The sequence below is a fragment of the Canis lupus genome, chromosome 8 (assembly GCF_011100685.1).
Source record: "Canis lupus familiaris isolate Mischka breed German Shepherd chromosome 8, alternate assembly UU_Cfam_GSD_1.0, whole genome shotgun sequence".
NCBI classification, from domain to species: Eukaryota; Metazoa; Chordata; class Mammalia; order Carnivora; family Canidae; genus Canis; species Canis lupus.
Window position 1 is genome coordinate 64508761 of NC_049229.1, and position 14503 is coordinate 64523263.

A 14503-nucleotide genomic window follows, 5' to 3' on the forward strand; every position below is an offset into this window, starting at 1 on the left:
CCTGGCTCCCAACAAGTGCTGGGGGTCTGCAGGGCCAGGTAAGTCTCAGATGCCACAGTAGGACATGAAAGCTCATGCCTTAGTTCTGCTGACCTCCCCTGGGCCTCAATGTCTGCGTCTGTAGAGGGGATACAATGCTAACCTCAGGGGTTTACAGTAGAATTAAAGAATACAGTGAAGGTGACTGTGCCTTATAATCTGCCACTGCCCTTATCACAACCCATGATGAGAATGATAGGATGGTTTCCCACGGTTGCCTCCGGTCAGTTCCGCCATAAGGTTACAGGGATTTCATTTTGTCAACCTCTTAGAATGGGATCCCTGTCCCTACTCTTCTCAGCTCTGCCCCTGGGAATCACCAGTCGGGAATCATCTGTTAGGGATCTAGAATTGATCTTGTCGCAGTGCGAAGAACCTGGTAAGTACGTGACCATAAACAACTGAGTTGCTGAGTCCCCCTCCAATAAGGCTCACTACCCAAGGCTGGCTGGCTTCTTGTCCAACATCCTTCAGCCTGGTCCAGCTTTCTTCCTGGGTTACAAGTCAACTGCCTCCTCCGTAGCCAACTGGGCCTTGAGCCAGTGTTCACCAAGTCTCTTCCCTCCCCCAAACCTAAGTTTAATCAGTGCCTGCTCTTAACACCCCCTCCCCCCAACTTACTTCTGATTCCTGATTCTACCACTTGTTAGCTCATAGCTTGGCATCCTTGCTCAGCCCTAGCGTCTGGGGGACAGACAATAACACCCACATGGGGGTTGTTTGGAAGACATGTACAGTGTCTTCCAGCAAGTGGCCACCTCCCTTACATTTCCCATAATCACATCAATGCCCTTTAATCAATTAAGACAATCCTTGACTTGGGGGATCCCTGGGTGGCTCAGCAGTTTAGTGACTGCCTTCGGCCCAGGGCATGATCCTGGAGTCCCGGGATCGAGTGCCACATCAGGCTCCCTGCATGGAGCCTGCTTCTCCCTCTGCCTGTGTCTCGGCCTCTCTCTCTCTCTGTGTGTCTCTCATGAATAAATAAATAAAATCTTTAAAAAAAGAAAAGACAACCTTTGACTTAGTTGATTCTTACACAACCTGTACTCTCTGCTACACTCTTCACAGCAATGACACTCCAAGGTATCCTCTGTTACTCAAGTCAGGGCTTCACGAAGTCAGCCAGACAATGAAGGGGCCACCTTCAGCTACACTGGCTCCTTGGTTGTACCATGTTTCAGAAGTTACTGAAGCATCTGATTGCGTTTCATCCTTCTCTTATAAAAATAAGTAGAAACAGAAAAAAAAAGTCATTACCAGTGATTACTACTGGTTTCATAGACTTAATACCACGAAGATGATGGAGCCAGAGCATCTTAAGTCGGGAGGTGCCCTTCAACTAAGGAAGGAAGGGGGAAATTGCCAAAATAGTAGAAAACAATATGGCGGCCTTCAACCATGCTTCAACTGTGAGGCTTGATTAGAATTTTCTCTGGGAATTTAAGTTCCTCATAACTTATATGTCTAGCCTTGGACTTTTAACGTTACAAAAAGTTGAGAATTGCCCATAAGGCAAGATCCTAAGGATGTTCTCTTGTTTTCTAAACAGACTTGAATATTTCATAAGTAAAAGACTGTTTCAAGTGCCCGGGACTAGACCTGTTCTCGGTTAACAGCATTTCTAAAAAGGACACGAGGATTAGAAGGGAGGTGTTACAGCTGCCAGAACGTGTTAAATCCCAGGGTTTACCCAATAGGATTTGTACCTGGAGGCTGCTATGATGTCACCCTCTTCATGCCACAGCCCTCCCCACTGCCCAGGCCCCGGCACAGAGACAGGGCCCCGTGACATCGTCCCTGGGGTCATTCACAGCCCTGCCGGGATCTCAGATCACACCTGTGGCCTGTGGACTCCTGGGTGGAGCCCCTTCTCCTGTCTCCTGCTCTCTCGCCCTCTGCCAGGTAGCCTCCCCAAGCTCCACAGCCAAGTGGTGGCGGCCCTGTGCCCAGAGCCCTGGTCTCTGCACTCCTAGCCTGGCTCGATGCCACCATCTGGATGTCCACCAGGCTTGACAGGTGCTTGCAATTCGTGTGTTAGTCTTCTGTTATTGCTGTGACAAGTTACCACATATTTGGAGGCTTAAAACAACACAAATTTATTATCTTTCATTTCTGGGGGTCAGAAACCCTCGATGCATTTGACAGGTTTATAACTGAAGTTATCAGCAGGACTGTGTTCCTTCTAGAGACTCTCCCGGGAGAATCTATGACCTTCTCTTCTCCAGCTTCCAGAAGCCAACTGCACCTTTGAGCTCATGGTCCCTTCCAGCAAGGGCATCACTATGACCTCTGCTCCCAGTCACCTCTCCTCTCTCTCCCTCTCTCTCTGAGCCTCCTGCCTCCCTAAGGATGCTTGGGATGAACTGCACCCAGCTGGATAATCCGAGATAATCTCCCCATCTCAACACCTTTCACTTATTCAGTGAAAGTCCCTTTACCGAGTGAGGTAACATAACCCCAGGTCCTGGACATTAGGACATGGCCCTCTTTGAGGGTCCAGGGCTCATCCTCCAATAATTCAGCAAACAGTTCTGAAGACCTAGTCCATACAAGGGGCTCACAGGACAAAGATACATGCACTCCTCTCAGGGATCTGCACATGGGGGCTCCCGGAGTTCAGAGGAGGTGGCTGGGATTTCTACCCAGGCAGGTGCAGGTAGGGCTCGGGAGGCTGCTCTAGGCGGGGTTGTGGTCATCCTCTGCAGGAGTCCTGCACACAAAGGCACAGGGTGAAGGGAGGAGGGGCCTGTGGTGCTGCAGTTGGGTCGGGTTCATTCCAGGAAGGACAGGAGAAATGAGGGAGCCGGAGCACACAGCACAGCTTCATCCTGAGGGCAGAGAGGCGTCTTGCTAGAAGATCAATACAGAGAAAGATCTCTGGGGTTGCAGGCATGAAACAGGATCAGAGGTGCTGGAGGCAAGAAAAGACTGGTCCCGGCAACCAAGGGGGAGGATGTTGGCCATAGCAGGCAAGAATGGAAAGGCGAAAGGAGAGAGCAGACCAGGACTGACGTGGAGGTGAGGGAGGGCGACCAGAGGGTGCCCCGGAAGGGCCACGCTCCTGCACCACCAAACTGGCAGGTTATCTCCATGCCCCCACCCCACCCGCCGCCCCAGTTCCCAGCTAGAAGGCCTCAGAACCCTGCTTTTTAAGTATGTCATACCATAGAGGATTAAAAATAGTTTAAAAGAGGAGAGGGATATAAATATCGCAAAGGTTCCTGCCTACATGGAGAGCCCCCCAGGAGAGGGAAGCAGGAGTGGGGCACGGCGTCACTGGAGCCCTTCCAATGAGACCTCCAGTCCTGCAAGACTGGACAAGTGACTCCAGGGCCTCTGCAAATTCCCTAGGTCCTCCCAGGCTTCTCCCCATCCTGGTCCTGGGGGGTCTGGGGTATCATCTCCTGAAAGCAGTGGATCTCAGTGCTCCAGAAGGCCAAGAAGGAAAATTATCAGATGCACAGGCCATTCCTGGGGCCCACTTTCCCGTACACCCCACACCCCAACCCTGGTCACAGTGCGACCCAAGAGCCCATACCCTGCCTGCCACCATACACTCCCCTACTCCCTGGCTTCACACCACAGATACAGATTTGCCATTACAGCCTATTTCCTGTCCCCCCAGGACCCTCACCCTTAATGATGGATTGGGCCTCCCCTCACTCCCAGACTCCTGCAGTGCCCACCCTGAGCACCCTTGATCCTAACATGCTTATCTCAGCCTCCCCATACTCATGTGTCTGCATCCTGGGGCCTCCTGGAGTGGCCCCTTCACCCCGTCATGCCGGCTCCCAGGATTTCAGGACGTAGCACCTGCAGTTTGGCTGGATGGCCAGGCTTCCCGGGGGCGAGTGTTTTTCTAAGGCAGGACCAGAACCCACCTTAGGTGTGCATCACCCCTCTGGAAACAAGGCTGGGCCTGTTACACGTGCAACAAATGTCCCCTGCGAATGTCATCACGAGCATCTCCTCCTTGTCACGTGCTGAGTCTAGATTCAGAAGCCACCTTACAGGAAGCCCTCTGGGTTCCCTACAGGAACCCTACAGGAAGCCCTCTGGGTTCCCACATTCCACAGAGTAAATAACCAAATAGTAAATATTTTTGGCCTTGTGGGTACTTCTTTGTCACAACTACTCAACTGCCATCTTAGTACCAAAGCAGCTGAGGACAACATGCAAAAAATGAGCCCCACTGTGTTCTAATAAAACTTTATTCGCGACAACAGGCAGTGGGCCAGCTCTGGCCCGCAAACCGGAGTCGGCCAACCCCTGCTCTGACGGAAAACAATTCATGGAAGAAAAGGAGACAGACCAGTTGGGGGGCGGGGAGCCCCACCAAAGATTCTTTAAAGCCACGCTCATGATTTTTGGTGCTGCCTCTAATTCCTTCTATGACTGATGCAATCTACCACCGTAAAAAAGAAAAGAAAAGAAAAAGAAAAAGACGCAAGGGAGGGGGTGGGAGAAATCAGAAGAGGTTTCTATGGGAACAGGGAGTTCACTTTTCATGGTTCAATCACTAAAAAGACAATTACTTTATTTCTCTCACTTCCCCTCTGAAGCAGGGCAGGCGTGACCTCCGGCTGCCTGGGCAGGACTGTGCCCAGTGGCTCAGCTGTTCTAGTCACAAATTAAATGCCAGAGTGTTCCACGGGTCAGGGAGGGCAGTTAATGTAATCTAGGCCTCCTCGGCAAAGGGCCGCTTCCCCAGAGCTCGGTCCGGTCAGGAGTTCGGCCTCTCCCACGATGCTGCGCGGCCGCAGGTGGCTCTGGGCTGCTGGGTCGGAGTCAAGGCCAACTGGGACCGTGGCTGCTAATAAGTAACCCTGCGGTGACACCTCTTCCTAGGTCAGCTGCCAGCTGACCAAGGGCCCCTCTCGGCCCTGACAAACCTGTTTGCTAGGACTCTCGTTGTACCTGGGCTCTGACCCCTCTGGTTGTACAAACTTGCACCGGGGGAGGCAGGATGCCCTAGTTTGCCCTGACTGTGGATGACGGGTCACTACACCCACCTGGGCACCTTCAACTCCACCCAGCTGGTCCAGAGCCGGTGTCCCCGGACCTCCTTGGGCTTTTCATCGAGACTGTACTTGATCAGCCACCAACAGCTCAGCCAGGAAGGTGCACCACTTACTGCGGCGTGCTCCTACAGCAGACTTATCAACTGCAACCTTTTCTACAGGGGACCCTTAATGGGGCAGTGGGGAGTCTCTAGTGCTTGACAGAAGAATCCAGGAGCATGACCAGCTGTGCTCAGTGCTGCCCAAGGCTGCATGCCGGCTGCCCAAGTGGCCAAGGACTGACACTCAGGTGCCTCCACGTGGGCACATGCCATCCAGGCCATGCCACTCTTCACGCTACCTTCCAAGGGGCCCATCTGAGCCTGAGCGTCCAGCGCTCTGATTTTGCTGTGACAATACTAAGGCACAGCCAGGGAAAGAGATGTCCCAGGAGCCCACAGCAAGTTAGCAACAAAGCCAGGACCCAGGCCCAGGGCGTCAGCCTCCAGGTCCTGGCTATGGCTCCCCCAGATGCACAAAAGGCTCCAACCAGAAAGGCCCCTGGAGAAGAATCCATGCCCCAGGTTATGGGTGGAGCCGGGACTGGAACATGGTCGTTGGGGGGCAAAATCCAGAGCTAACTCAAAGCCTGTAGCCTAACTCCAGCAGAGACCCCAGAAAAAAATGCTCTACGTAAGGATTTATCCTTTAGAACCAAGTATACAGACCCGGGCTGTGGCCCTCAAGGACAGCAAGTTCCTACAGGACAGGAAGCCTCTGCATTCGATTTTCTTTGACTTCATTCAGAAACCTCCAGCACACAGGCTGTGCCCTCTGGGAGCTGGGGGAGGTGGAAGCAGGAATGGTTCCTCCTTGATGCTGGGTAACCCGGGGCCATCTGTGATCCCTCTGTTGTATCCCCAGGTGGTCTATAGGTATGGGGATGAGAGCCAGGAGGGGAGGGTGCTGGAGGCTGGGAGCAAGTAGGTAGGTGTCAGAGAGAAGGCTGGCTGGCATCTCAACCCAGACCACAGAGGATCTCACAGGCCGGGCTAAGGGGCTTGGCCTTGATCCCGTGAGCCGGTACAGCCCAGCATTTTTCACATGGCGACGTCCATGGTCTATGATACTATTATCCTGGGATGGACCCGGTTGCCGCCCTCCACCCAGAGCTGGGTCAGGGAGCCCTCCTGAAGGGATTAGCAAGGGCATGTGTGGGGTGACTGAGTGATGGGGAGATTGGAAGAAGTGACGTAAGACCCAGAGCCATAAAGAGGTCACCAGAGAGTCCAGGCAAGCATGGGGAGGGCCTGCTCCGGACCTGAGCCAATGGAATCAGGGGAGGTGGGGGTGGACAACACCGCGAGGGCTGATCTTTTTAACCACACACGCACTGCCCTGGCCGGAGCCTGCCATTAGGATTTCAGTGCAGTCACATTTTTCTGCTCAGCCCTCAAGGCCTGACTCCGACAACCCTCCTCTGACCAGCCTGCTCTGCCCCCAGCCAGGCGGCTTACCGGCTCCTCCCTGGGCACCCATCACATGTGATTCCCAGAGCTAGTGCCACAGGACACGTGGGCTCGGCCTGACCCGGGTTCACATCCCAGATCCGCTGGGAAGCCCATGACCTCAAGTCACCTGACCTCTCTACACTTCCGAAGCCAGCACCCACCTCAAAGGCTGGTGGAAAACCTCACGGGGGCAGTTAGAGCCGTGCCTGGTGCACGGGCTTCTCGGTCAGGTGAAGCGCTTCCACCTCTATCTGGCAGTTGATTCCAAGCACCCCAAATCACAGTTCCCGTTCTGCCAACCCCAGGCGCTGTGGCTTCGCAGCTCCTTCTGGCTGAGGCAGGGGTGTGGACACAGCTCAGGGAGTAGCAGCCAGCAGGGCCATGCTGGCCCCCCCAGAACAGCAGAGGGGACCGCCTCCCATCTGCCAGGGCCTACCCAACTCCATCCATCCACCTCCGGCTCTGGGTATCGGGTCTTAGCTGCGCTGCTCTGAAGCAGTGAGGTCAAGGTGCACGACATCAGATGGAAGAGGTGCCAGAGCAACAGGGGACCCCCAGGAGCCGAACATCTGAGCCCCTGTCTGGCTGCACACTCCTTTAAGGCAGGAATCAGAACCAACTGCCCTCCTTGTTGTCTGCATATGTTTGTTAAACAGAACAGGAAAGTACCACAAGGGACGCCTGGGTGGCTCAGTGGTTGAGCATCTGCCTTCAGCTCAGATCATGACCCCGGGGTCCTGGGATCGAGTCCTGCATCAGCTCCCTGCATGGAGCCTGCTTCTCCCTCTGCCTGTGTCTCTGCCTCTCTCTGTGTGTCTCTCAGGAATAAATAAATAAATAGTCTTTTTAAAAGGGGCGGGGGGGAGAAAGCAGACATGATAGCCTCATCATGGGAAGGGCACCAGAGCCCTTGGGACCCACAGTCGGGCCGAGAACCACGGCACAGAACCGCTAACTGACACTTTCTAGGCTCAGTTCTACCCCACAAAGCTCCAAGGAAGTAGGGCCACCAGGGGGAGGCTGCGAACATCCTGCAACTCTGTTGTCTCCTCTCCGAAAAGGTCAACAGCTTGGGTGGATCACCTCCATTTCCTTGGAAGGGACCCCATGAGGGACCCCATGCTCTCCAGCAGCGAGCCTTTCATTTGCAAACGCTTCTATGAGCCAGCAAAGTGAATGTATCACTGAGGGCTTCATCTGCCCACGTGTCAAGCTGAGTGACAGGCCTCCTGGGAGAGACCATGCTTTCTGCCTGAGCTCGCCCCAGTCTCCAAAGACAGGCCAGGAAGTCTTCGTCCCAGCGTTCCGTGGGGGATGACCTGGTGACATCACAAACATACCTGCCTGGACTCCGGAACCCCCACAGTTCAGGGCCATGAATAAAGGCTTCGATGAGCAAATGAGCAGAGGCCAACATACCTCCAAGTCAACTTGGAAACCGAGGTAGGGAGAAAGATGTAAGCGTGCAGGTATGCTACTGAACCGTTCTTCCTGGAAATGCAGTGTCCTCAAGACTGACATTGTGGGGCAAGCACCTGGTCCCAGGACCACAAGAGTGAAAGGTGTGTGAAAAGAATAGGACTGCCTGACTGTAGTAACAGCAGCCACCACCTGCAGATGGACGCTGGGCATCCTCCTTGGCCCCTGTGATTGCAGATTCAGGAAATCCCACCATACCCAACCTCCCATCACCACGACAACTGTTGACCACCTGTGCTCTAAGCAAGCACACGCCTTAATTCAAAAAAACAACCCTTCTTCCTGGACTCCTCCTGCCTCCCTTGACTACCACCCACTCGGAGTTTGGAGGAACAAGACTCCCGCCCCGCCTGTGGCCCCAGCAATACCAACCAGCTGGTTTGGGCAGATGCTCAAAGCACAGCGAGCGGCGCCTTCTGGACTCAGTCCTTTGGTTGGGACTTCCTGAGTAGCACGAAGATATGGAGGGAAGAGTAAGCACCCAGGCAAAAGACAGGGAAGCCAAAGGAAAGCGGAGAGAAGACGGATTCCTGCCCCTACCTCCTCCCCCTCTCCTAGTTTCTCCTCAGCAAAGCTGGGCATGGCAGCAAAGCCACAGGCTGGCACCTACACGGTGCAAATGCTCCCCTACACTGCAGGGACGAACAGCCTCACAAGAGCCCCGAACTGCAAACAACCCAACTGTCCCCCACCAATGAGCAGACCAACAGAGAGGGTTGCACCCGTAGGCAGAACTGTCTTCGCAGCAACAAGGAACCGCGTGTCGCCTGGGTCCAGGGCTGCGAGATGCACATGCTGACCACCAGGGAGCTGTTTCAAGTAGTGAAAACGCTCCAAAAGTGGATTGTTGGGATTTTTGTCCAACTCTGTGGACGGGCTAAAAATTACTGAACTGTGACCTTAAATCAGGTGAATTCTATGACATCTAGATCATACCTTAATGAAGCCATCTACAAAGGTACATGCTCAAATGGTAACTGGCATCGCCTAAAAGCGAGGCCAGTTCACTGGGAGCTGAGAGGAGAGCCCATTCAGTGAACACCCTACCCAGCCTTCAGGACCCATCCCAAACTGTCCCCATTTAGTGAAGCCTTCTCTCAGAGTTCCAGCTGCAACTGCTCATATGGCTGAGCCTCCCTTCAGAGAAGTCAATCCCCTCTACACTGGGAGCGGAGCTTAGAGGAATGCAGGGAGTTGATGCACTAAGAATTGGTTAGCATGTGTTTATTAACCACCCACTGATTGCCACACACACACACACACACACCCCAGGACAGCCCAAACCGCATGCCATCTCAGCAAGGGATACTAATTCCCACCCCCAAATAGGATGTCAATTCTGGGGCAGCAGGATCCGGACAGGAGGCTTACTATCAAAAGGGATCATCTGCCACATCTCCAGCCTGATCCTCCTCCTTTGACACAAATCACAGCCAAAGGAGATCAGGGGAGCCCAGAGCAAATGCAGTTTCCAGCGTCCACTGCACTGGGCCCCCCCCCACCCCCACTTCAGGTCACCTCTGTTTGCAACTGTCCTAGCAGAGCTCAGGGGTGGGAGCAGGTCCATAGGACTCCCAGGAAACATTCTATCAGGTATAATGTTTAAAGCTGATTGCCTGGCCACCCCCCCCACCCACACACACTGCCCCACTCCACCCTGCAGGCTGGGGATCCCCACCCTCCAGCAGTAAAGGCAGGCACCCAGGAGGGGGGCACCCACAGCCCCTTCTCCTCTCTGCCCGGGTCTCCCAGCATCCTGTGCAGCGCCCCCAACCTTGGAATCTCTAGAAACCCAAGCCTGCCCAGGAAACCGCGAAAGAAACTTCTCCCGCCGGGCCAGCCAGGTCCGAGCGCCTGCAGACAGGCCGGAAGTGGAAGTCCGTCAAGTTCTACAAAGCCCACGTCTGAGAAAGGCAGAGGCTGGAAATACACCTCCGGGACAGGCGGCTGGCTTTGGGGCGGCGGGCTGGGTGGATCCGAGGGCGACCCGGGTGACTCTCTCCCTTTAAACGCGGCTGTGCTTTCCAAGTTTCCACAAAGAATAAACTCTTGAAAGGTTAGCACGCCCCGCGTGTGGCGGGAGCCACCCCAGCCCTTGTTTCTCTTTCTCCCTTTCTTTCACCTTTGGGTCCAGGTGGCCGCGCCCCCCCCCCGGGGCCCCCCGTGGAGCCGCAGGCCCGGGCAGGGGTCGCTCCCTGCAGCCTGGTTGGCCCCGGGCTGGGAGCCCAGCACCCCCCGCCCCCGGATGCGCGCCCCCGGGTCGCCCCAGGTCGCAGCCCACCCCAGCAGGCGCCGCCCCCTGCGTCCACTCCCCCAGCCTCAGGGGTCCTTGGGAGGTGTGCAAGCTCACGCGCGCGCACACACACACACACACACACGCGCGCGCGCGCACGCAGTGGCACTTTCTCCTCCGTCCCCGACCTGGGCCACTGGTCCCCAAGAGCCCACACGTTCAAACTTGGCCAAACTCGCAGCAGCGGCTGCAGGGGAGTCGCGACGTCCCCCCACGCACCCCAAGAAAACGGGCCCCCACCCCGCACTCGCACGTGCGCCGGCCCCCCCCGGGCGACCTCCGGGCGGCAGTGTCAGCCCCCCCAGGCCCCCAGGCCCCCAGGCCCCCCCGCCCCGAGGGCGAGCCAGCCGGGTCAGGCCGGGCCGGGAGCTCGGGTCGGGGTCGGGGTCGGGGTCGGGGTGGGGGTCGGGGTGGGGGGTCGGGGCTCCGGGGCCCCCAGCCGGCGGCCCTGCCCGGGGCGGGGGCGCGGGGGCGCGTACCTTGCAGGTTCTGGACGCGGATGTCGCTGATCTGGCCGATGAGCTCCTCGCGCTGGAACCAGTCCCACTCGTGCGCAGCCATGAAGCGCGGCGGCGGCCCGGGGCGGGCGGCGGGCGGCGGGCGGCGGGCGGAGAGCCGGGCGGGCGAGGGCGCGGGCGCGGGCGCGGGCGAGGGCGCCGCGGAGCCGGAGCGGCGGGCGGGCGGGGCGCGCGGGGCGGGGCGGGCGGCGGTGCGGGGCGCCCGGCTGGCGCTCACTCCCCCATCCGGGGGCGGGGGCGGGGGCGGGGGCGGGGGCCCCGGGGGGCGAGGGGCGGGGCGGGGCCGGCGGGGGACGGAGGCCGGGCTCCCGCAGGTTTCTTTTTTTTTTTTATTCCCCCCCCCCGGGGTGTTTGTTGGGTCGCCACCGGGCGCTGATGATGCGCGGGGTCCCGGCCCCCCCAGATTGTGATCTCAGGGGGCGGTGGGCGGGGCGGCGCGCACCCCTGGCCGGGACCACCCCCCCTGCTGTCTGGCCTCGGGTCCCCTCCCTCCGCACGATCCCGAGGGGAGCGAGGCCAGGCGCCCCCGCGGGCACCCGGGGAGTAGGGGCGAGCGATGGCAGAGATGGACTTAGGGGGAGTCCCCCTCGTCCACCTCCAGACTGGGGACAGCCGTCGTGAGAAGGACTTCCTTCCTGAGTTTGAATATTGGGAACCTTTTCCCTGGGGATCCCGTGGGGAGATGACCCCCCCCAGATTCTGGGAAGGAAGGAAGGAAGGAAGGAGGGAGGGAGAGAGGGAGGGAGGGAGGGAAGAAGGAAGGAAGGAGCCCGCGCCCCTACCTCCACCCGGTTCAGTCCCCTGAAGCTCCCAGGTGACCCTCTCTGAGGCTTTACTGAAAAGGAGTAGGGGCCTTCCCGGGAGGGGTTTCTTCACTGTTTCTATTAACTCTTGAGAGTTCCAGGGTCTTGTCTTGTTTGGGGCTTGTGAGTCCTACTGAAGGCAAACTTCTTTTTTTTTTTTTTTAAGATTTATTTATTCATTTATGATAGACATAGAGAGAGAGAGAGGCAGAGACACAGGCAGAGGGAGAAGCAGGCTCCATGTACAGGGAACCCGACACGAGACTCGATCCCGGGACTCCAGGATCGCGCCCTGGGCCAAAGGCAGGCGCTAAACCTCTGAGCCACCCAGGGATCCCCAGCAGGCAAACTTCTTAACTGGTTTCACAAACACTGGAAAAAAAAAAAGTGAGGTCCTGGAATCTTGGAATTTACTTTACCCAAGGCTGAAGAGTGAGTTAGGGGCATGAGGTCCAAGCCCCTAGCTCAGGGCTTTGAGCCTTTCCTAAGTGCTGGGACAGGGGTACGTGCACACACACACACACACACACACACACACAGAAGGCCTTATATATGGGGTGTTCCAAGAGGGAAAAAAATGGTGGGCAGGGCTTCCTGAGCATTTAAATATAGATTGTGGGGGATCCCTGGGTGGCTCAGCAGTTTAGCGCCTGCCTTTGGCCCAGGGCCCAATCCCGGAGACCCGGGATCGAGTCCCACATTAGGCTCCCGGCATGGAGCCTGCTTCTCCCTCTGCCTGTGTCTCTGCCTCTCTCTCTCTGTGTGTGTCTATCATGAATAAATAAATAAATCTTTAAAAAAATAATAAAAATAAATATAGGTTGTGTTCATCCCTGTTCATGCTACTGAACTACTAGAAACCCAGATGGATGGGCTACTTCCTCATACCTATGCAGCCCCCGCAGGTAAACAGACCCTGTGGTCTGGAGGCAGGGCCATCAGGTGAGCGAACCTACCCTCAGACACTACCCAAGAAACAAAATCATACAGAAGTGACTTCCAGAACAGAGAAAATCCACTGGGGTAGGTAGCTGGGATGGGGAAGGGGGTCTAGGGAGTCTTCCCTGGAAGACTGACCTTGGAGCTGAACCCAGAGGATGAAGGGAGCCACCACTGGCCAAGCAACCGGAGCCGGGGCAGTGGACACAGGCCCCCCCCAGTGGCTTCCTGTGTGCTGCCCATTTCTAGGTGCTGGGACACCATCAGGGACAGGACCTCACAGCCCAGTGAGTTGACCATATCTGTGGGGCAGTTTAACCAGAGGATGAACAGGAATATAACGTCAAGGTGCGAAGCTCTGGATTGCTTTTTCTTTCTTCATGTTCTGTTTGTCGTGTTTCTCACCAGGAGCATAGATTTTTCTAATCAAGCAGAAAACCAATAAGCTCTCCTTGAACCTCTCAAGACCCGTTCCAACCTCTCCTCATCTATGGGTCTAGACACCCAGTGGAGGCCAGTGGAGCCAGTGGGTAGCTCAGAGGTGCCTGGGCCCATGCCCCGGGGCTGGAGGCAGCAGCTGCCTTCTCCTTCACTGGGTCTTCATTTCACACTCCAGGGAGCAGAGTCTGCTTCTGTGTCCTACAGAGCTGGGTGCTAGTAGCCAGGCATCACTTAATTTTGCCCCATCTGCTAGCCATCTCCTGTTTTTACACTTCAATTTATTTTCCATAATTGCTATGGAGAGGGGAGTGAGGCTGAAAATCATTTTCTTTACGAAGCAAAGAGTCAAGAGAATCAGCCTTCCTGTCCATCAAGAGTCGGGGCTCAGGGAGCAGGAGGCTTTAAACAATGAGGTGCCGGTGTCAGCTGCAGGGATGGCCTCTTTTTCACGATACAAAGATGACTGTCCTGTGCATGGAAGGCTGCATGGTTTGAGGAGCATTGTGTAGGCAGTAACAACTCCCTGGCAGAGAGGGGCCACGATCACCACTAATTGAGCATCAGCTGTGTACTGGATGCTGCTGCAGAGAAATTCTTTGTACCAGGGGATAGAGAATTTTAGGGGATTTTCAGGATGGAGTAGGACCCCGAGCTGACCCTAAACACAAGGCTGGCCCCTACCAGGTACTCGAATATTCAGAGCTAATGTGCATCACCCCTCTTTCCTTCATTCTCTCTGGACTCTGGCCCTCCCTGACTGGTCCCTGTGCCACCGCCTTGCCCATTAATCCTGGTTTTATGCTCTTCTACCCAGGATGTGGAGTTATAGGTTCTGGCCACACCCCAGTCACCTCGAGGCCTTTGCTCACTCTGTTCCCTTTGAAATGCCCTTCCCTTTCCCTATTCTCTGCACTTCCCCTTTACCTAGCACACCACTGCTAACTCTTGTTCACCTCAAGAGAACCTCCTCCAAAGCCCCTAAGCCCAGCTGAGTGCCCATCTTATACGATTCAGTACAGGCTTATGATATCCCATGAACCCCTATCTTAACACATTACATTATAATTATGTTTACTTGATGGTTTCTGCACACAAGCAGAAGTACTCGAGAACAAGGATGTCTCATTAATTTCTCTCCCTGAGCACTTAGCACAGTGCCTGGCACAGAAAGAGGTTTCGATATTGAGCGGATGGAGGAATGAAAGGCTCATTATACACCTGAACTCACAAAGCAAGGACCAAATGACAAATAGCTGATCCCAGGTCACCGGGCCTGGGAAAACTTCTGGAAAGGCAGACCAAAAAATGTTTGCATACCGGCAACGGGCAAAGCAGATGCTGCTGGGCCCCAGGCAAGTACCACACTGTGCCTTCCTTGGGTGGATACAGCCTCCTGGGTCTGGAAGTCCAGCTGGGAGGGAAGGGCATGTGACTTCCATGGGGGTTTAGGCTATTTGCCTTCTTGCCTGAATTAACA

The 14503-nt window shown here is 55.8% G+C and overlaps 1 protein-coding gene across 4 annotated transcripts in view; it reads right to left on the reverse strand.

Annotated features, from left to right (window-relative positions):
* The window catches only part of CLMN (calmin), a 115326-nt gene extending 104414 nt beyond the window's left edge, over positions 1-10912 (reverse strand). For all 4 annotated transcript variants that reach the window (XR_005363731.1, XR_005363730.1, XR_005363729.1 and 1 more), the window contains exon 1: positions 10805-10912. Coding sequence is in view for 1 of the 4 variants with exons in the window: in XM_038545648.1 (XP_038401576.1) it covers positions 10805-10886 (82 nt within the window). In the remaining 3 variants the exon portion in view is untranslated. The remainder of the gene's footprint in view (positions 1-10804) is intronic.
* Positions 10913-14503: the final 3591 nt, after the last annotated feature.